This window comes from Barbus barbus, assembly GCF_936440315.1.
Source record: "Barbus barbus genome assembly, chromosome: 13".
NCBI classification, from domain to species: Eukaryota; Metazoa; Chordata; class Actinopteri; order Cypriniformes; family Cyprinidae; genus Barbus; species Barbus barbus.
Window position 1 is genome coordinate 4,926,626 of NC_136741.1, and position 23,288 is coordinate 4,949,913.

General features: G+C 38.4%; 1 protein-coding gene across 1 annotated transcript in view; it reads right to left on the minus strand.

The window, feature by feature from the left end:
• Positions 1-3,444: 3,444 nt before the first annotated feature.
• The window catches only part of LOC306878864 (heparan-sulfate 6-O-sulfotransferase 3-B-like), a gene marked incomplete at both ends in the record, with an annotated part of 29,928 nt that continues 10,084 nt past the window's right edge, over positions 3,445-23,288 (minus strand). Inside the window, one exon of the mRNA XM_079431439.1 lies at positions 3,445-4,183. Coding sequence (XP_079287565.1) covers positions 3,445-4,183 — 739 coding nt within the window. The remainder of the gene's footprint in view (positions 4,184-23,288) is intronic.

Sequence of the window (23,288 nt, forward strand, 5' to 3'; positions counted from 1 at the left end):
GGTCGTAGAGCTTTTTAGATGGATGCAGTACGTTGTGTTTTCTGCCAACCGGCAACCTGGGGTGTCAAATGCTATCAGGTAAATCAGCAGTGGGTGGAATCACACAGACCAAAACAAAAACAGAAATTCCGACATGGAATACACATTTTAAAGTAGAATAATTGGCTGTAGCATTGCTTTTCGTTGAAATAAGTGAACTTAGTTTCTTATATATCTGTAAACATGGTAGTTTTTGGTTTTAGTACAGTCAAAAATTATATACAGCACTTTTAAGCATCCCAACATTATAACGTTCAGTATGGAAATGGATATTAATTTTGAGATTTGTTAATTACTACACTTAATAGTGCTAAGGAGCCATTTTCACATTTCTGTCAGGACCACTATCATCAAATGGCGCTTTTCCACTGCGTGGTAGACTCGGCTCAGTACGGCACGGCACGGTTCGGATTGTGTTTCCACTGCAGTTTAGTACTGCTTTAGAGTGGGAGGGATTATTCACGTGTCATTATATTTGTGACGCCTCTATACTGCTGTGACTCCTGAAAAACTTTTTCATTCCGGGTCCGCTCCATCAAGCTCTCGCTGGATCCGCTCCTCGGCTATCAACGAGAGGAACGTCTGTACTTTCTCAGCAGACAACGAAACATTAAAAACGTTAAAAAAGGTGTGCTCATTCAAAACAGTTGCGTTTGATCCTTCGCTAGCTGTGGTGATATAAATCTAGCGGGTCTGTTTTTTGTTTTTGTTTTTATTATGAAAATTATGTCAATCAATAAAAAAAACAGTTACAATACAAAAAATAATAATAATAATAAAAAGAAAATTAAATAAATACAATTTATAATAACAAAACAGATAAATTACTATACAGGGGTATAAAATTAAACAAAACACATTGCATTCAAAGGAAAAGATTTAACAGCTTACAAATTTCAACAGTTTTAAAAGCCTTCTTATTACATGAGTTAGAAATAGTCTCAAAGTAATGCTGTATTTCAGTAAGCAATACATAAAACAGTGGCAAAACCCCCCAAAAGTGAACCGTACCGTGCCGAATCATGCAGTGAAAAAGCGTCAAAAGATGACTGACAATTAGCATACAGTTTGGATTGGCGGCATGGTTCTGTTCTGGGCAAGAACTCAGCCTAGCATGGAAAAGAGCAGGGAGAGCAGCAATAACCTGCCAGGGTAAACAGAACAGAACCAACATAAATGTACTGCAGATATCATAAGTGTTCAATCATTTAATTTAACATTTTAGAAATTAGTCTGATTCAAATGAGAATCAGAAGGCCGAATCCTGATGAAAGGAGGAGTTGGGGATGGAGGTGGGTAATTAGCTACATAGAAACATTAAAGCTGGTGATAATACTGAAAGACCTTATATATGGGTGATGTGATAGGTGTCGCATCCCTATAGGTAGACGTGGATCAGCTGATGTGAGCTTGACTAACATGACCTACCAGAACTAATGCTACGCTTCATTTCTATGGTTCTGATCATCATAGATTTGTAAACTTCTATAGTGGTGAATGGAAACTACAACAAATTCACAAATACAACAAACCAATCCACGATGGTATTTCTATGGCTATCCAAAAGAAGGAAAAAATATCTAAAGATTATGTTGGTCAGAAGAGAGAAAAAATATAAACTTTAATGTCATTCCTTCAGCACTTACACAGCAGTGGTAACCTGTTTTCTAAAATTGAATGGTAATCTGAATGTAAAAACCCAGGAAATTAAATGTGACCCAGGACCACAAAACCAGTCATAAGTAGCACGGGTATATTTGTAGCAATAGCCAACAACACATTATATGGTTCAAAATGATAGATTTTTCTTATATGGCAAAAAACATTAGGATATTAAGTAAAGATCATGTTCCATGAAGATATTTTGTAAATTTCCTACTGTAAATATATAAAAATATAATTTTTGCTTAGTAATATGCATAGCTAAACACTTCAATTGGACAATTTTAAAGGCAATTTTCTCAATATTTTGATTTTTTTTTGCACCATCTGATTCCAGATTTTCAAATAGTTGCATCTCAGCCAAATATTGTCCTATCATAACAAACCATACTTTGATTTATTCAGCTTTCAGACGATGCATAAATCTTAATTTAGAAAAATGACTGGTTTTGTGGTCCTGGGTCACAAATGTCAAAAATCCTTAATATCGGCTAACTGTAACAGTACCGATATATTGTGCATATCAGTCAATCTTATCTTGATTCTGTTTCATTGATCAATCTGGGAAAGGAATGTCAGGTTGCGCACATTGCACTGTCGGATAACCTCATTCCTTGCAGTGGTTCTCAACTGGTGGGTTGCAATCCAAGTTTTTGTTTTTTTAGAGTGGTGGAAACAAAGCTAAATACAAATACTAACCCTATAAAGCCTACTGTATCATATTTGATATGCAAAAAGGCATTACTTGAAAGGCGTACTTGATTATCCATACATATTTAGAACAATCATGTTAAACCTGTTGCATAAACTTTCTCATCTCAATGAATTTTTCTATTTCATCTTTGCAGGGTTAAATTTAAATATAATATATAATGATGCATGGTTAGGATAGCAAAATAAATTGTCTAATACAGTTTAAATTCAGAGTGACAAACAAGCACATGTCATTGCAAAGTGAAAAGTATGCAGAGATGATGCTCACTCAATGCAGGTGAAGCACATAGTGCTTTTAGCCTATTCACACAATGTGTTTTTGTGCTCCATCTGTGCTATTTTTTTCATGTAAACATGTCTCAGATGGACATATTTGGCCGTTGCACCACATTTGTCAAGTAAAAAAACCCTCACCTTCTACATTTGTTTTGCTTCATCTAACTGGATCTTCCATTTCAGCGTGTCATGTTTATAATTTTGCACACTCTTAAAAATAAAGATTCCAAAAGGAGGCTTTCGTAGCGATGCAATAGAAGAAACATTTTTGGTTCCTCAAAGAACCTTTCACTTAACCTTTTCTTAAAAGAACCATTTTTTCTTAGTGTGAATAAAATTGAGAAAATCCACATAACCTTTTCCACTATAAAGAAACTTTTCTGGAACAGATAGTTTCCATGAATGTTAAAGGTTCTTCATGGAACCACAGATGCCAATAAAGAACCTTTATTTCTTCACTGACATCCAAAAATCCATAAAGAACTTTATCATCCATAGAACCTTTCCATTCTATGAAAGGTTCTTTATAGTGGAAACAGTACTTTAGATTATTAAAATGTTCTTCAAACTAAGAAAGAAATCGTTCTTTTAAGAACTGTTCACTTGGGGAACCCAAAATGGTTCAGTGGAAAACCTCCTTTTGGAAAACCTGTTTTAAAGTGTATGTATGCACAGTATGCATACTATATACTACCAAGACAGTAAGAGTAGCATGTTAGTATGTTATTCTGAACATAGCCAGAGAGCACAGCATCACCACCTCACCACCTGACTGCTGTAGTCCTCCGTCACCCCAGTTAACTCTGTATTTTCCTGCTCTACGTCTTTTCGTTCATCATCCTCCTGTGGTTGAATCTGTGATGTTTTCTGTTCCTTCATTCTCCTGCGTTGCTGTCGTTTCCTCTCTCTCTCCTCCTGCCGTTCCTGATGGTGGCAGTACTGCACGCGCCGTGAGAAAAGCTCCCGCGCATATTCATACAACTGCATGTCTAGTGCGTTCAACTCCTCTATGCGCCTCCGGGTGGTCGTCCCAACCGTGACCCCGGCAGCCCGTGTCCCGTTAATCTGAGTGAAGGCGGTGATGAAGTGCAAGCCAAACGTCCTCTCAAAAAGGAACTGTGTTTTGCGCTGGAACTCAGTTAGGCCGAAGAACGCCATGCGAAGCAGGTTGCGTTTGGCGCTGCTGAGGAGCAGCTCGGCGCGCCGTTCTTCGCTCATGGAGGACAGGTTGTAGCAGCCCACCAGGCTGAGATCGGCCAGCATGCGAGTCTGCCGGTTGTTGGCCAGGTTCGAGGGACAGGCCATGAACTCCTCCAGAGACACGCCGGTCCAGTCTTCGCTGCTGTAGCAGGCCGGCAGCTCGTCTGGAGTGGGAGGACGGCCGTCGCACATGTGCAGTGCTGTCTTCCACGTGGCGCCGCGCTGCACATGCTTCCACTCGCTCAGGTAACGTGACACAGGGTCCCGCAACAGCGTGATGTAGTAGAAGTTCCTATGAAGAAAACACAGAAGGTGAGGAATCTAGAATAATAAAAAAGCTAAGAAATTGTCCTCCAGCATTGCTTTTTACTTAAAGAACAACAAAAAAGTTCCAGTCACCTTTCTGTAATTACATGAAAAAGAGATGATATTCTATAGAATTCATATTCTGCAAACCTGTTTCATATTTTCATATACTACTGTTCAAGTTTTGAGGTCAGAAGATTATTATTTTATTTTTTTTAAAACAAATAAATTAATGCTTTTATTCAGCAAGGATGCATTAAATTGATCAAAAGAAGACATTTATAATTTTACAAAAGATTAATAAATGCCATTCATTTGAACTTTCTATTCATATAAATAATAAAATAAAATACGTTTATGACATTTTATGACAGTGAGGGAAAAAATGATTTGATCCCCTGCTGATTTTGTACGTTTACCCACTGACAAAGAAATGATCAGTCTATATTTTTAATGGTAGGTTTATTTGAACAGTGATAGAGAATAACAAAAAAAAAAAAAACAGAAAAACGCATTTCAAAAAAGTTATAAACTGATTTGCATTTTAATGAGTGAAATAAGTATTTGACCCCTTCGCAAAACATGACACATCTCTGAAGGGATTTTTTCCCACTCCTCTTTGCAGATCCTCTCCAAGTCATTAAGGTTTCGAGGCTAACGTTTGGCAACTCGAACCTTCAGCTCCCTTCACAGATTTTCTATGAGATGAAGGTCTGGAGACTGGCTCGGTCACTCCAGAACCTTAATGTGCTTCTTCTTGAACCACTCCTTTGTTGCCTTGGCCGTGTGTTTAGGGTAATTTTCATGCTGGAATACCCATCCATGACCCATTTTTAATGCCCTGGCTGGCTTCAATGCCTTGGCCCTGATGGTACACGGCCCCGTCCATCGTCCCTTTGATGTGGTGCAGATGTCCTGTCCCCTTAGCAGAGAAACTCCCCCAAAGCTTAATGTTTCCACCTCTATGTTTGACGGTGGGGATGGTGTTCTTTTTCATAGGCAGCATTCCTCCTCCTCCAAACACGGCGAGTTGAGTTGATGATCTCATCTGACCACAATACTTTCATCCAGTTCTCCTCTGAAACTTCAGACGGGCTGTACATGTGCTTTCTTGAGCAGGGGGACCTTGTGGGCACTACAGGATTTCAGTCCTTCACGGAGTAGTGTGTTACTAATTGTTATCTTGGTGACTATGGTCCCAGCTGCCTTGAGATCATTGACAAGATCCTCCCGTGCAGTTCTGGGCTGATTCCTCACCGTTCTCATGATCAGTGAAACTCCACGAGCTGAGATCTTGCATGGAGCCCCAGTCTGAGGGAGATTGACAGTTATTTTGTGTTTTTTCATTTGCAAATAATCACACCAACTGTTGTCACCTTCTCACCAAGCTGATTGGTGATGGTCTTGAAGCCCATTCCAGCCTTGTGTGGGTCTACAATCTTGTCCCTGACATCCTTGGACAGTTCTTTGGTCTCGGCCATGGTGGAGAGTTTGGAATCTGATGGACTGATTGCTTCTGTTACTCCCTTTAAGAGAGTGCTCCTAATGTCAGCTCCTTACCTGTATAAAAGACACCTGGGAGCCAGAAATCTTTCAGATTGATAGGGGATTAAATACTTATTTCACTCATTAAAATGAAAATCAATTTATAACTTTTTTGAAATGCGTTTTTTGCTTTTTTGTTGTTATTCTGTCTCTCACTGTTCAAATAAACCTACCATTAAAATTATAGACTGATCATTTCTATCTCAGTGGGCAAACGTACAAAATCAGCAGGGGATCAAATAATTTTTTTTCTTACTGTATTAAGCAGCACAGCTGTTTTCAACATTGATAATTATAACTCAACATTTATAATTATAATTTTTTGATTTTCTGAAGGAAAAGGCCTGATGCTGAAATTTCCTTTTTCTAATCACAGGAATGAATTACATTTTAAAATATATTAAAATAGAAAACAGTTATTTTATATTGTAATACTATTTTATATTATTTACTATTTCACAATATAACAGAACTTTTCTTGTAAAACACACTCATTGAACTCATACTCACAAACACATGAAAATAATTTTTACAAAAAACTGTTTCTAATATTTAGATTGACACTGTATCTTTTTCTACTCACCAGAACTGTTAGATGTAAAATAAACCTGAAGAGAAATATAAAATTACGACTGTAAATAGAGAAATAAAAATGTATAAATCTCATAATTTTTGTACGGTGTTTAGAAAATAGAGCAAACAATAATTGACAAATTCTGTACATTTTAACATTTTATTTTATTATTGAACATTTCCACAGACCCCAAGCACTCAATTTTGAAAACCCTGGTTAACTTGTTTTATGACGCTTAAACATCACTGGCTTTTTTGTAGGATGAATAGGAAAAACAACAGGGACAAAGACAGAAGACCAAGACATGACCCATAGGTCCCCATGTGCACAACAGTGTAGCAAATCTGTGCCAAAGCTCCGACAATGTGCATTTTACTGAAAAGCACTGATTATAAATAGTATTTTTGGCAGTGTTCCTCATTAAAATTACCATGCAGGATTTCCTGAGCATTTCTTGTTAATTACGCCAGTATAATTTAGTGGTAGACGACAGCTAATGATTCAGATGCAGTTGAGGACAGAGGAACATTCGCTCATAGTTCATTACGAACACCTGATCTAACCACATTACATTCACACAGTCTGAATGCAGCAGAGAAACGATACAGGTGATAGAAATTCTGCCATTAATACTTCACAGCCTTAAAGAGATAACAAGTTTCCAAATGACATTCATCAGAAAATGAGAAAAACAACCCCAATAAAACATCAAATTTTCTCGCTCGGCAATGAAATCGCTCAGAATAGCGTGCTCATGCTGGAGCGAACGTGTGGAGAGATGCGGTCTGCTCATTGTCACCGAGTTCCTCATCATTTGTCTCATTTCCTCTTGCTGGGATTGTTACCTCCTGCGCGAGGAGCACATTATTTCCAATCAGTTCAATAAGAGCTGAGCGTATCTCTACTGACACATGGACACAAGTCATCCACGAGATTATGAACTCAGAAAAACAACATTAATTTACATCCTATAAGCAAATATGTTATTATGTGCGAAAAAAACATGATGTGCAAAAACAAATGCCGAAAATACAGTGTCTTGGGTATGAATTTCATGTTTTTTTTTGCAGGGAGCTGTTAAAATTTCTGGGTAAAGAGATACGTTGGGATGTGATGTCATGCCTGCAAATTCGTCTAAGATCTATCGAGTGATCCGCCACATCACGGTCAAATTACGGCCCAGAATGTCATACTGGCTGTGGCATTATAATGCAGTGAAATCAATAACGCTCCACTACGGTAATCCATCTGCTCTTCAGCACTGACCTATTGGAGAAGCACTGTCAAATGCTAACCGGCTCAATACAGTCAAGCCGAGCAGGATATGATATGATAATGAAGGTCAGATCGCTGATCACAGGCTGCACAGAGGTCAGTCTGTTACTGCTTAACACCTCCACGAAGCATTCAAAGTGTTTTATAAGTACTCAAAAAAAAAGAACTTAATTAAACTGAGGAAAAGAAAGTCAATTAGGACTTTTCAACTCAACCAAAATAACTTTTTTAAATGGATTTGGGTTAGTCTTTCAGAAGATTAAATTCATTTAGTTATGCCTACTAGAAGTCACACTTTAATGCTGTATTAAAAATTTGGAAAGTTTGGAAAATAGATTTCACAAAAATATTACAATTCAGATAATTGTTAACTATAAAAGTGTTAATTATTATTTATATATGCATTATATATATAATATAATATATAATCTATACTGTGTGTATAGATATAGATATGTATGTGTGTGTGTGTGTGTGTGTGTGAGTGTGTGTGTGTGTGTGTATACATGTCATGGTGCTACTGCGAGGATGCAAGGAGTGCAGAGACGTAGGAGTTGCAGGAAAACATCTCGGGTTACGACTGTAACCCTTGTTCCCCTAGAAAGGGTAGCACGTCTGAAACATGAATTAAACTATTCCAATCCTGATTGGTGTTGCGTCATGACGTAACATGTGACGGCATACTCAGAAGATACAAAGGGAAGCCGGCACACAACAGAGTCAGCTTTTGCGATGAAGCAAACCGCTCCCAGGCATGGAGAGGTGTGGCAAAGAGACGCAGTGTCTCTTTCCCTTTCTTGGGTAACAAGGGTTACAGTCGTAACCTGAGACGTTCCCCCTCGAGGGAACTCACACTGCATCGGTAATGACACTTTGGGGAACGTATACCCACTATACCACCCCGTTACATGCCTGTCCTAGTGTGAAGCTGAACCAGGCACAAATTAGGACGAGAGCACTCGTGCACCCGGCGTGGAGGGAAGGTCCAGGCTATAAAACCTGATGAAAGTATGCGGGGTGGACTACCCAGCCGCATCGCAGATCTCCTGCAACGAGGCTCCTGAAAGGAGGGCCCTAGAGGATGCCATGCCTCTAGTAGAGTGGGCCCTCAAGGCCACAGGTGAAGGCAAACCGCGCACCTGATAGGCCAAGGTAATAGTCTGAATAATCCAATTAATAATTGTCTGCTTGGAAGCAGGAAGTCCCTTCTTGGGTGATCCAAAGCACACCAACAACTGTTCCGACCTCCTCCAATGAGAAGACTTCTGAATAAAGATATTCAAAGCTCTGACAGGGCAGAGAAGATGAAGCCTCTCTTCTTCCGCCGACACATGAGGCGGAGGATGAAAGGCCTGAAGAACCACCGGCCGTGCCACATTAGATGGCACCTTGGGCACATAGCTGGGCCTAGGGTGTAAAATGGCCTTACCTCCTCCAGGGGCAAACTACAGGCAGGTTGGTGAGATAGCCAAGGCCTGGAGATCCCCCACTCTCTTGAGCGAAGTAATCGCTAGGAGGAAGACCATCTTAAAGGTCAGGTTCTTTGCCGTAGCCGACTTGATAGGTTCGAAGGGAAACACACGACCAGCTGGTGCCTCCCCAGAGGCCCAACATCTAAAGGCACGTGGAAAGCCGCAATGGCAGCCACGTACACCTTTAGTGTGGACGGGGTAAGCCAAGCAGAGAAACGATCTTGGAGGAACTCCAGCACTGAAGCCACCGGGCAGTTAACTGGGTCCAACCCACGTTCTCTACACCACGTAGAAAACACATTCCACTTTAGGCCGTACAATCTCCTTGTGGAGGGAGCCCTAGAACTGAGTATGGTCTCGATCACTCCAAACGACATGCCAGCCTCTAGGTACTGCGCCCCCTCAGGGGCCAGACCCACAGTTTCCACAGCTCTGGCCGAGGGTGGAAAATTATGCCCCCTGCCTGAGACCCCTCCTCAGAGGGATCTGCAACGGCTGGCCTGCCAAGAGTGACATGATGTCTGAGAACTATACCCGGGTCGGCCAGAACGGGGCTACCAGCAATAGACTGACCCCCTCTTTCTGGACCGTCTCCAGAACTCCCGGGAGCAGAGCGATCGGGGGAAAAGCGTACAAGCGTAGCCTCGGCCACGTCTGTACCATGGCGTCCAACCCCAGCGGGGCTGGATGCCTGAGAGAAAACCACAGTGGACAGTGGGTCATCTCTAGAGACGCGAACAAATCCACTTCCACTGGGCCGAACCTCTCCATTCCCCGGGCCTCAAACCCTGCCTCGACAGGATGTCTGCTCTCCGATTCTGGTCCTGGTCTGGTTCTGATTTAGAGCGGCGAGGTAGGTACTGCTTAAATGCTGCAGACTGCTTTTTCGGCTCCTGAAACCTGTCGACGACCATATTGACTGTGTCGCTGAACAGGCCAGAAGACGATATCGGGGCATCTAGGAGAAAGGCCCTGTCCTTCTCCTTTATCACTGATAAGCCGCCGATGGCACGGGCCGTCTCCTTGGTAACACAGAGAGACAAATCTGCAACTCAACGCAGCGCCGCTAAATCACCCAGAGTTGGTCCCTCGCCCTCGTCTAAATCCTTTAAAAAATCAGCCTGGTATGCCTGCATCAGTGCCATTGTATGCAGGCATGCACCAGCCTGACCAGCAGCCATATAAGCCCTGCCCACCAATGATGATGTAACCCGACAAGGTTTGGTGGGCAGTACCGGGGCTTTAAGGGACGACGCAACGTCAGGGGAGAGGTAGCTGGCTAAAGGCTCTTCCACCCGAGGCATAGTCCCATAACCGTACTCACACGCTCCCAAAATGTTACTATAATCTAACACAGGAGGATTAGACAGTCGAGTGGAGTCCGGTTTATTCCATGACTCACACAACTCATTGTGTAAGTCAGGAAAAAATGGTAAACCGCGGCGTTGTGGCCGAGACCTGTGCTGCAGGAAGCGCTCATCCAATTTACTTTTCACTTGCACTTCCTGTTTTTCTTGTGGTCAGTTAATATTAAGTTTGGCCACAGCACGAGACAGCACATCAACGAGCTCCTCAAATGCAGGTGAATGCAGTGGCGAGCTCTCTGCAATTCCGCCCACCTCGGTGCGGAGCATGTCTAATTCCTCGGAATCAGACACCTCAAACATCGGGTACTGTCAGACGAGGACTGAGAATGTGCTGCAGCAGTCTCGAGCCCTCCTGACAGATCCATCTGCGAGCCCTACGATCTAAGCCGCCTCATTAAACACAGCAAGGCGGGAGCGCAGCACTCTGATCGGCAGAGCTTCACTGTCCGCACAGGCAGCTCCCTCGAGAGATGCCCGGGCGTGCTGCACTCCCAAACAATGAACACACAGCTGATGTGTGTCCCCACCCATTGAAAACCTCGGGCAGGGATGCACACACCGCTTGAACTGTCCACTCGCCATGACAATATACTGCTTGTGACAAACAACACCAAATAAGACACACAATGACACAGAGCGTTTGCTTCATCGCAAAAGCTGACTCTGTTGTGTGCCATCCCTTTGTATCTTCCGAGTATGCCGTCACATGTTACGTCATGAAGCAACACCAATCAGGATTGGAATAGTTTCATTCATGCTTCAGACACGCAACGCTGAGGGGGTTCCCCAAAGTGTCGTTACCGACGCAGTGTGAGTTCCCTCAAGGGGGAACAGTCTATAATAAACAAACCAAGGGGTAACACAAGGCAGGCAGGAGACACGTGTAGTACCATCAGTTGACGTATAACACAACGGACAACTGAACTAAAAGAGGGTAATTAACGGGACACACCTGAACCAAATGACTAATATATATATATATGTATATATATATATATATATATATACATACATATCAAGCACCATTTACAGTACAAGCGAAAACAGTTCTAAACAAATATGTTGGTGGATTTTGATGTGAGAGGACAACAGGGGATGCACTTCTTCACTGGTAGAACCATAATAGTGAATTATGAACTTGTATTTTGGCCAGAAGTGACAGTTTAAAGTTAAAATATTTTTAATGATAGATTTGTTTCTTACAAACATGCAGCTTTTCACTTCACAAGATGTTAGCTGATGGACTGGAGTGGTGTGGAGTACTTGTGGATTATTGAGATGTTTTGTACTCTCATTCTGATGGCACCCATTCGCTGCAGAGGATCCATTGGTGAGCAAGTGATGTAATGCTAAACTATTCCACATCTGTTCAGATGAAAAAAACAAATCATCTACACCTTGGATACCCTGAAGCTGAGTTCTTTAAAATCTCTACATTTCTATCCTTCCAAGATAATAGAAAAAATAGAAATGCAGAAATAATTGTAATTAAGTAGAGTAAAAACAATTAAACTGCATTGGCAGGTCATGTGCTGGTTTGCATCTGGATCTGTAACATTTAACATCCAATGACTTACAAAGACAGTTACCTTCAATGAACAGACTGCAGTCACACTCACTGGTTTATACTCTACACAATCACTAACAAAGAGCAATATCTAGCGAAGAGAGAGCTGAACGACTCAAATCCAGTGTCCCATAAGCAGATCAGTGCTTAATATGTCAAGAGCAACACAAAATATGCTGCACCACAGCTCAAACCCTGAGAGAGTTTAAAGCAGAGCACATCTAGAAAATTGTATATATTTAAAACTGAAATTTCCATCCATGACTTTTAAATTTAATTTCCATTTATTTTCCAGGCCTTGAAGTTTTCCATGACTGCGGGAACCCAGTAAAAGCATAACTGAGCGAGAAAGACAGATTTCCAATCTATTAAGACAGAGTAAAAGCTTCCTCCCTGACTCCACGGTGGTGTGCTAATTAATCTCCTGAAATTGTTTTTTAAGCACACCATTTAATTAGTCAGCTCAAAGTCTATTAGTGTTGCTCAGAGGAAGGCAGTCTCTTCTCATTACAGATATACAATCAATGACAGTAATACTTTCTCTTCGGCTGGCAGTCTAGCAGATTATGGGAATGAATCACTATAATGAACTACATGAATTCATTGGACTTCCACTGATAAACTTACACTTTTTTAAAGTAAACACACACATATATATATATATATATATATATATAGTCACACATTTAGCTGTGAATATTCTTAGGGTTGCTTTAATTTAAGTCAGTTTCTGTATACAATTCATTGAACACACTACAGTATATGGGGTAGTTTGCCACAATGGGAACTGTCCATTAAACTGCCTTTTATAGGATGTTCAATCAGAAAAATTATTATGAAACAATAAATTCATGCAAAAAATGCACCACTGTTCAAAACGTTGGAGTCAGTAATTTTTTTTATATATTTTTTTAATAAATTAATATTTATATTTAACAAGGACATATTAAATTGATCAAAAGAGACATTAAAGATATTTATAAAAGATTATATTTTAAATAAACGCTGTTCTTTTAAATGTACTATTCATCAAATAATAGGCTACTGAAAAAGGAGCACAAATGTGTATACATATATATATAATGAATTATATTTTAAGGATAATTAGACCTAGGAAAGACAGGAAAACAATAAGTTAATAAATAATTAATCTTTTTAAAATAAATCTTTTTCTTGTGGAAAATATTTTTAGATTTTTGTGGATGAGGTATAGCTCCTTTACAGCAAATCATATTTAGTCCAAATACTGTATATTCAAAAAAAGTCCATTAGTTGCTGTGGGCCTAAGTGAGTGGTCTAGCGCAGATGCTAATTTAGTTAGTGAGAAAAATGTCTGTATGTGGTGGCTGACAGCGAGGATAGCACATTAAACCACTTACTTAAATGACCAGAGCAGTGAGGGATAATGTGTTCTCTGCCTCCTGGACAGCTGAAATACCTACTAATATCAACCAAATTTAATTACTGAGGAGGCGGTGTGCTAGAATGCCAGCTCATGCTGATGTTAACTGATAATGCTAACTGAAATGACTTTCAACATCATGGGACAGATTTTCTAAACAGGGCAAATTAGTGGAGTGGAAAGTTCTGTGGCTGATGCGACTGACAATGCGCAAACTAACAAACACAGAAGTAGCCAGTGCATTTCTATAAAGATCAACACAGTCTACCAAAAACAGTGCAAATTAGCATTGGATCACAAAGAAGCAGAGCCGATGATAATCAGGTGAGTACAATCTACTAACAACAAAGATGCAAATGGGTTAGGACATGCATTTTTGGGGAGTTAAATAATAGCAGTAAACTGACTACCCCTGCATTAGTAAATTACTTTGCACGATTCATGTAAATATTCTCCTCCCGTAAATTTTGTTTCTGAAGGGGAAACTCCTACAAATGCATATGCAATAAGATAACTGTGCATACCTTTTCTGTAAGTGTTTTTTAATGCCAAAAGAGAGTTTGTGCTGAAGCAGTAAAACTGGCTTGATCAGTAAACACAAGCTTTTCTGACATCTAATAGCAAATAACCCATTGGATAATTTATTGCAAGACAAGTGGGTAAGTGCAAGGAAATAGTCCCAACTATCAGTGCTATTTTAATATAATTTAAATACCATTATACCATTATAGAATTTCTTATTATTTTTAATTAGCTTTTATTTTTAAATTTTAAATAAGTTAATTATAAAAATAATAATTTAATAATTGTTACATAATTCTGTTACATACTTTTGTCCTTTTTTATAAGTTTTTTAGCTTTCATTTAATTAGTTTTTTTTTTTATTATTATTTAGTACTTCAATATATTATATAATTTTATTTCAGTTATATTTCTAATTTGAATTTAAGGGTTTTTTATTTTATTTTAGCTTTATTTCAATTAACGTTAAAAATAACAACACTATATAGGGTACACTGATTCAACTCGTCAGTTCAAGACTGAGTCTTTTTAAACAATTCATGTAAAAAAACTGGAATTCGTATTAAAAAAAGCGTATAACAGAAGAAAAAACTACAACACTATTTCACAATCACAATGGTATTGTAGAATAATCAGAGCTGAAAACCTGCAGGAAACATAGCAGAATATCTTTGCGTAGTGTTTTCCTTGTACAGCATCAATGAACCATTAATGGAAACAAAGACACTAAAGAAACAGGTTGCACTTTTTTAAAAATTAGAATTGTTCTGAATAAGGACTGGTTTTTGGGTCCAAATAGGCTACAGAAATATAAACTGAAACCTTTAATAAATATTTCATACGGTTCTAATCTTCACCGTCCCCTGCTGATGTCATCGCACAGGGACAGCTGTCATTCTGTAGATAAATTTATCTTGAGAACACAGTTACCTAACGCAGAACACAAGACGTCCCTGCTATCTCTGGCATTTGCAAATGTGTGATATCTGTGTTTCAGAATGATTCATACGACAGATAATATATCAGAATAACCACAGGCCATATTAATATTTCTGAGGGGATATGTTACAGGTCAGAAAATGTCATTTAAAGTTCCTCTGTGTGGTTTATTGATCAATCAGTCATATTTCATAAGTGTTCTGCTTGAACTCTAGTAAGATGAACCAGAAAGAGAATTACTTTTATACATCTTCATTAAAGGTTACAAAGAGTTTTTTATATATATATTTTGAATGACATATATTATGCTTGATAAGACAAAGACATGGATATTTAAATATTACACTGGAGCTAAATAATAGATTTAGATTTCAAGTTGATTTAAAATCACAGTTGTGCACCACTGTGAACTAAATTGAGAGTGACTTCAATTCAACGACTGAATTTGAAATAAAGGAAAGGAAGCAAAATATAAAACACAGTGAAATTCAAAGATGTTTATGTCACTGAAGTTTAGCCACAAAAGCAAAGTTAGTCAAGAGATAGATAGTGGATGGATGGACAGACAGGCGGATGTACGGATGGATGGATGGATGGATGGACAGATGGATGGATGGATGGATGGATGGATAGCATCTTGTAAGGCTGATCAAAGAACCGCACTAACAAACTCTAAGATATGTTAAACCATTTCCTTTTGAGGAACTATTTATCACAAATGGTCGGTTGACCTAATCAGGCTTTCACTTGAGTCAGATGTATGCTCTACGTTATCGATCAGGGCGAGTGTCGACTAAACTCAATGCTTTGTCTCCTTGCATCAGGAGGGGAGCCCCACAGAAAATCGATATGAGCCAAAACAATTTGATTTCATTAATGTTAAGGCCACCAGCGTAATTAAAGAGCAGGTTTCATATGCTTATGCTAGCATGTTTTCAACATTACCATCTAAAACAACGAGTATCCCTGAGAAAAGCAGCCACATTTAAGACTGCGATCACAGTTCATTTGAGGATCTGCTCTGGTGCTTCATGCTCTACTGGCAGTGTGTAAACGTGATTGACACAACGTGAGGTCGTATTTATTTTTTAACAAGCGAAAATTTTGGACTCTGCAATTTAGATTTTTGTTCAGATCTGATTTTTTTGTATAGCTGTTCACATTTTTGACCAATATCAGATTTCCAGTGTGAACAGATCATGGTTCTCAAATGAACCGTATGCGCAAAAGAACAATATGAACAGGGTTGCCAGGTTTTCACAACAAAATCCACCCAATTGCTTTTCAAAACAAGTCCAAAAATGGAGAATGGGGGGTAAATATCACGTCAGTGGGGTCGTTTCAACCCACATAGTTGAAAAACAACCTGCAGCAACACTGAAAAAGTAGCCCAATTCCACGGGAAAACAGTGGACATGGCAACGCAGCATGTTGTCATATATGGAAGTAAACACAGAGGACATAAAGTAAGCGATTTTGCGTTTATTTATAGTGTGATCTGCCGCAATAGCCAGCAAAATTATGTGCAGACAATATGAAAAATAAAGACAAGGATGTGACAGAAGAGAGCAGAGTTTTGAAACTTTATGATGAATAACTGTCTTGATAACTTTGGGTATGTAAAATCTTTGAAGTGACTTCCATGAGTGCATAATCATGATGTAAAAGTCACATTTATTCCGACAAATTGGAATTGCAAAGATCAGATTCCATGAGGTTTGTGTTATTCACACTGCCATGAGAAAAACTGATCTGAGTCACATGTGAGCAAAAGAACCAAATTTTGGCCACATTTGCCTGCAGTGTGAACATAGCCAAAGTGAAATACTATGAGGTGAACTCTCAGAGCAGCTCTGGAGATGAAGTTCACGTGAAGTGTCCTCATATAGAGAGATGGTAGATGCTGAAAATATGACAAGCTATTATTTGTTATTATTTATCTATATGAAGCCATACAAAAGCTTTTGAGAACAGAACAGACTAATTTAATTCATTGATCTCAGAAAGGCTTGCCATCTACTGTACATTCAGTGACGCCCAAAACTTTTCAATGAATTGGTTGAATCTGGATGGTTCACTAATGGGACTAATGAATCAGAAAGAAAGTCCAACAGGTTTGGACTAATATGAAGGTGAGTAATGCAGGTGAGTAATATGAAGGTGAGTAATCTTTAAGTAAACTACTCCTTGTTGGCTCTCCACGCCAGGCTCAGGAATACTTCTAACTGTGCTGTTTTCAGAATTTTCTCAACCGCAGCATATTCGGAAAGTGCACATTCCTTTCAATAGCATTTTCACTTAATAAAAGCAGATGGCAGATTTTGCAGTCATGAGGCATGTGGCGGCTCCAGTCATATCATCAATTGCAGAGGCTGTGGCAGGAACAGCTTGCCATTTCCATACAGACAGCGAAGCATGAACGCCCCATAGGCCGTTTCTGTCTGGATGTGCTGAGTCATCGGCCGCTCGCCGCAGTTATCGCCACTGCTCCAGGCTCTTACACAAATGAGATTGGGTATAGATGGGGATATAAAAGGATAAAAATCAAAGCTATAGAGAACTCTGTCATCCCGGATTCACTTAATTCTCTGTGAAATCAATGAGGAAAGTTTAATGACATCTAGTGGTGATTATGCATTACAACATTTCACGGTTAAAGCAGATTGGTTTGAACTAAAACAAGTATTTCAAAATCTAGTTGATGGTGATGTTACCACATGACCGTTTTAAGTCGCTGGGGTATATTTGTAGCAATAGCCAAAAATACATTGTATGGGTCAACATAATTGATTTTTCAATAATTATGTCAATAAGGTTTTGTGATCCAGGGTCACATATGTGTGTATGATAACATGCAATTAACAATTAAAAATAAAATGCATTATTAAAAACCACACTTCCAGCAAGCAGCTTTGTAAATATCATTACATTTTAATTCTACTTTAAATTGAAAAATTTAAATGTAAAATTAATACAATTATGCAACCTGTTTGTCAGCTCAATTTAGATTCAGGAATTCCAAAGCCATTCTCTGTTCAGAATAATGCACAACCTCGTCAGCTGCAAGAAGTTATCTTTCCAAACTATAAGAATGTATGTTTTTGTTGCCATTAATTAATATGAATGTTTGTCAGAGTGTATTCACCATGTCACAACTGGTCTCTCTGTGTCATCATCCTGTTAATAACTGGTTCTCCTGTAATTATGGTTGTCTGCTGCATCCTTTGACAAAACCATCATATATCAAATGCATTTCCATTATAAAAACCCAAGATCAGTTTCCACTGCACAGCTAATCATTTTCATTTTCCACAAAACTGCATGGAGGACAAAACAGTGATTGTTAATGTAGCACTGTAAATCAAACTTGATGTCAGCCTGTCTTCTGTTCACCTACAGGAGTTGCAAAGCAGCCTATTAGAGTCATGCTGGCTTGATATACTTTAGAGGCACACTGTAAACATTACATTTTACCATATCAGTTTACAGCATCTGATACAATTTTGGACATTTTGAGTTTTTAATGAAAATTCTGTCATTATTTACTCACCCTCATGTCAAAGTTGATGGTGTTTTGTGGAGCTTGACAGACATTGCTATTAACTTTCATGTAGGAAAAAGATCTGGATGAACATTCTTTCAAATGTCTTCTGTTGTGTTTCAAGAAATATAACAGCAAAAGTGTTCAGAACTACATGTGGGTGAATAAATCATGATAGAAATGTCTTTTTTAGCTGAAAAATCTCTTTATGTATCTAAATGTTAGCAACTGACTGTGATATTCAAGCCGCAGAAAACACTCCAAACTATTTATTTGTTAATTTCTAATAAATGCTTAACTGCAGTCTTAACCAATTATTATTTTGTTTATAGTACATTTTTTCAGAGTACAAAAAGCCTGCAAATAGAAGTGACACAGACAGACACTAACATGCCATTTTTCTCTGACTTTCTTACTAGTTGCTTCTTCAGTCGCAGTTTAAAACTAATCTGAAACAGGCCAAAAGTCAATAAAACTGCCAGGGATCAGGGTTAAACAAAATTGAGTCTGTAGCCCCAACAACACAATGACGTAAGGCAGAGGTGGAGAAATCTACTGCCAAAGCAACAACAACAGATTTGTCATTTGCTGTGAGTTCACCGACTACTTGAACTGCTCCTGAAAACTGAATATTTCCACATTCGCACAGATCTGATAGTTCTGAAAACCTGAAGGAGGGATGGCATGAGAATTCATAATATGGAAATTCTGCAGGAAACTGTCATTAGTTTCCCTACGACTTATTACTCACATATTAGCAGTATCTGTCAACTGACATTCAAAATAAATAATATAATAAAACCAGTTATTATAAACCACAAAACAGTTATTTAAATAACACTTTATAGATTCCTGTTTGTTTGTTTTTAACTGTATTTCTGATTAAATAAATGCAGTCATGGTGAGCATTAGAAATGTCTTTGAATAAAGTTTAAAAATCTTACCAACCCCACCCTTTTTGAATGGTAGTGTGAATAATAAAAATCTACATTTGGCTTATACTGAGATTAAAATATAATTAAATATCACATATTATATTTCTGACAGAAATTTATCTCGGTCTACATCCCTGTGCTATGCGACCTAATGCTAGTTAAACAATTGTTAGCCATGTTTTCATTGATCCACAACCCAGAAGCATTTTAGTCATACAGCACTGACAAAAACAGGCACATCATCCAGTGTATGATGACTACACCTTCAGTTCTGAAATGGGAAAAAAATATAATTTCTTTAAATTTCAGTAGTATACTTTAGAATTGAAAAAAACAAAAAACAAAACAATTTACAGAATCTTTCAGGAGCAAACAGCATCGTTTACTTAGAATGACCCAATAACACTGTGATGTGGCCCATTATCTTTCTTGTTTACAGTGCATATGCATGCTTTATATATTTAGCTGCAGTTTTATGATTGGCTGTTTGGCTATTTGTATTAAAGCAATAGTTCACCATAAATGAGAATTTGCTGAAAATGTACTCACTCTCAGGCTATCCAAGATGTAGATGAGTTTGTTCTCAACAGATTTAGAAAAAATTAGCATTACATTACATCATTACATTTAGCATTGGATCTTCTGCAGTGAATGGGTGCCGTCAGAATGAGAGTCCAAACAGCTGATAAAACATCACAATACTCCACAGTAATCCACACCACTCCAGTCCATCAATTGACATCCTGTGAAATGAAAAGCTGTGTGTTTGTAAGAAACAAATGCACCATTAAGACGTTTTATGTTCAAACAGTCCTTTATCCATAATATTGCTTTCTCCAATTAAAAAGTTGTCTGGTCCGAATCAGAAGAGAAATATACACTGATTTACAAGGAAAAAACATTTCTAAACAAATATGTGGGTGGATTTTAAAGTATGACAGGGGATGGACTTTTTCAATTTTCAAGCATTATTATGGATTATGGAGTCGGTTTAAAATTAAAATGCCTTAATGATGGATTGATGGACTGGAGTGGAGTGGTGTGGATTGCTTGTGGATTATTGTGATGTTTTTATCAGCTGTTTGGACTCTCATTCTGACGGCACCCATTCACTGCAGAGGATCTATTTGGTGAGCAAGAGATGTAATGCTCAGTTTCTCCAAATCTGTTCCGATGAAGAAAGAAAATCATCTACATCTCTTTAACCTGAGGGAAACTCATCTACATATTAGATTTTTTGGTGAACTACTCCTTTAACAAGCAGCTCAGTCTCATAAAGTGGCCCCTGAGTTAATATGGTACAATTGTGTTCGCTACAGAAGCAGGGATAATTGCTGCCATTCCTCCTACTATATGTGTCAAACATATTTTGATAATGAGCAGTTGATAAGGGAACATAAGAAACTGCAGAAGAAAAATGTGCCTACGCACATGCTAAAATAAAAGGACAAAAGAGAAGATAAGGGTAGCACTCGTTCACTCATTTAGCTCATTTGTGCAACAAAAGGCTTTGATGGAAGGAGGTTTGCTTTGATCTGTTATCATTACATGTGAGCCGCAGACAAGACATACCGCTGTGATCCCCCGCGTGCATGGGAGAAAAAGCGTGTCTTCATTGCTAACGTGTGCTCCTGTGTGTTTGTGAAATATCTGGATATGTCAGCATTTTAACCACAGAGGTACTCATTTTCTCTCATGGGTCCTTAACAGCTAACAGGTTTCCTGCAAGAGAATAAGCAACGAATAAAAATATTTTTTCAAAGAAACTTGAGAATAGTATGGAAGCCTGTTTCCACCATGAATAAAAAAATAAATAAGGTAATTGCGACTTTTTTTATCTCACAATTCTGACTGACTTTCTTACAATAGCGTGTTTACATCTCACAATTCAGAATTTTTTCTCGCACTAGCGAGTTTATATCTCACAATTCCAAGAATCTAATCTCGTAATTGTTAGTTACAAAGTCCAATTCTGTGGAAAAAAATACTATTTTCTTACAATTGTGAATTTATACTGTACGTATATCACAATTTTTACTTTTGTCTTGCAATTACGAGTTTACAGCTTACAATTCTGAAATTTTTCTCAGAAATGCATGATATAAACTTGCAGCTGCAAGTTATAAAGATAGAAATTGCGTTACATAATCACGCAATTCTGACATTTTTCTCGCAATTGTCAGTTTATAGCTCACACTTCTGACAATCTCATAATTGCAAGTTATAAAGTCCAATTCTGAGGAGAAAAAGACTATTTTCTGCAATTGTGAGGTTATACTGTATATCACAGTTCTAAATTTTTTCTCACAATTGCAGGTTTACATCTCGCAATTCTGACTTTTTTTTAGCACAATTGCGAATTTACATCTTACATTACAACTTCTTTCTCAGAATTGCGTTATATAAACTCACAATTCTTACTTTTTTCTCACAATTGCAAGTTTATATCAATTCTTTTTTTTCTCAGAATTTAATATATAATCTTGTAATTGCGAGTTGTAAAAGACAGACTATTTTCTTACAATTGTCAGTTTATATATCACAATTAGAGGTCGACCGATTGATTGGCTGACCGATTAATCGGGCCGATTTTTGGCATTTTTCAGTTAATCGGCATCGACCGATTGTGCTGCAAATTAGGCCGATTTATAGGCAGGCGCATCTGCGGGCAGCCAAGCGTTGCTGTGGAACGCAGTACTGGAGAAACTCTCTCTCTCTGAGGCTGCATGTGAGATGGAGCAGCTCATACTCTGCAGCCGCGGCTTGTTCACACACAGCTTCAGCTAATGATGGTAGGGGAAAACAGACCGTTTCGAAAGCATAATTACGTTTTACCCTACTAGAATTGATGCCGGAAAGTTATCATATTCATAAGTGCAAGCATGTGAAAGTTGCACGTTAACTTTCTTCATGAAATGTGTCTGTGGGTCCGACATATGTGACCCTGGACCACAAAACCACTCAAAACTGTAAATTTTTCGAAATTGAGATTTCTACATAATTTGAAAGCTGAATAAATAAGCTTTCCATTGATGTATGGTTTGTTAGGATGGTGTAATATTTGGCTGATATACAACTATTTGAATATCTGAAATCTGAGGGTGCAAAAAAATCTAAATACTGAGAAAATAGCTTTTAAAGTTGTCCAAATGAAGTTCTTAGCAATGCATATTACTAATCATAAATTAAGTTTTTATATATTTACGGTAAGAAATTCACTAAATATCTTCATGGAACATGATCTTTACTTAATATCCTAAAGATTTTTTGCATAAAAGAAAAATGGATCATTTTGACCCATACAATGTATTTTTGGCTATTGCTACAAATATACCCCAGCGACTTAAGACTGGTTTTGTGGTCCAGGGTCATATATAGCCTCCACAGTGTCATCACTCGTGGCCAGTGCACTCTTAAGCAGTTAAAACTCTTTTAATTTTGTAATCACTGTGGCCATTTGACTTATAGCAGTATTTCCCATACATTGATTTATTTGTGGCGGCTCGTCACAATATCAAAACTGACCACAAATAGATTTTCCAAAAGGCTTAGGCTTATACTTAGTTGAATAAACTGAGCACTGCACATTGCAAAATTAAAATGCAGCACAGGTGTTTTTACATGAATGTATCTTTACTTGTATGTTAAAGAACCGACCATCTTCAGAAAAGCTTTGATGTCATTTTCATTGAATCTTTCCTGTAATGTGTGATAAAGTAGCGTTTGTGAGCGCTGCGCTGCGCTTATTTGATTACAACCAGGGAAACCGCTATACTTCTCCCGCTTCAACAGCACCTCCTGCTGGCAGAGAATGAATTTGCATTTGCAAGTCTGTGGTGACACTAGAAACACTGGTGTCTGTCAGCAAACATAAACAAAAAGCATGCTTCAGAACTAAGGTGATAAAGTTTTGAGCCATGTATTATTACTATGAATTAGGCTGCTACTGCTA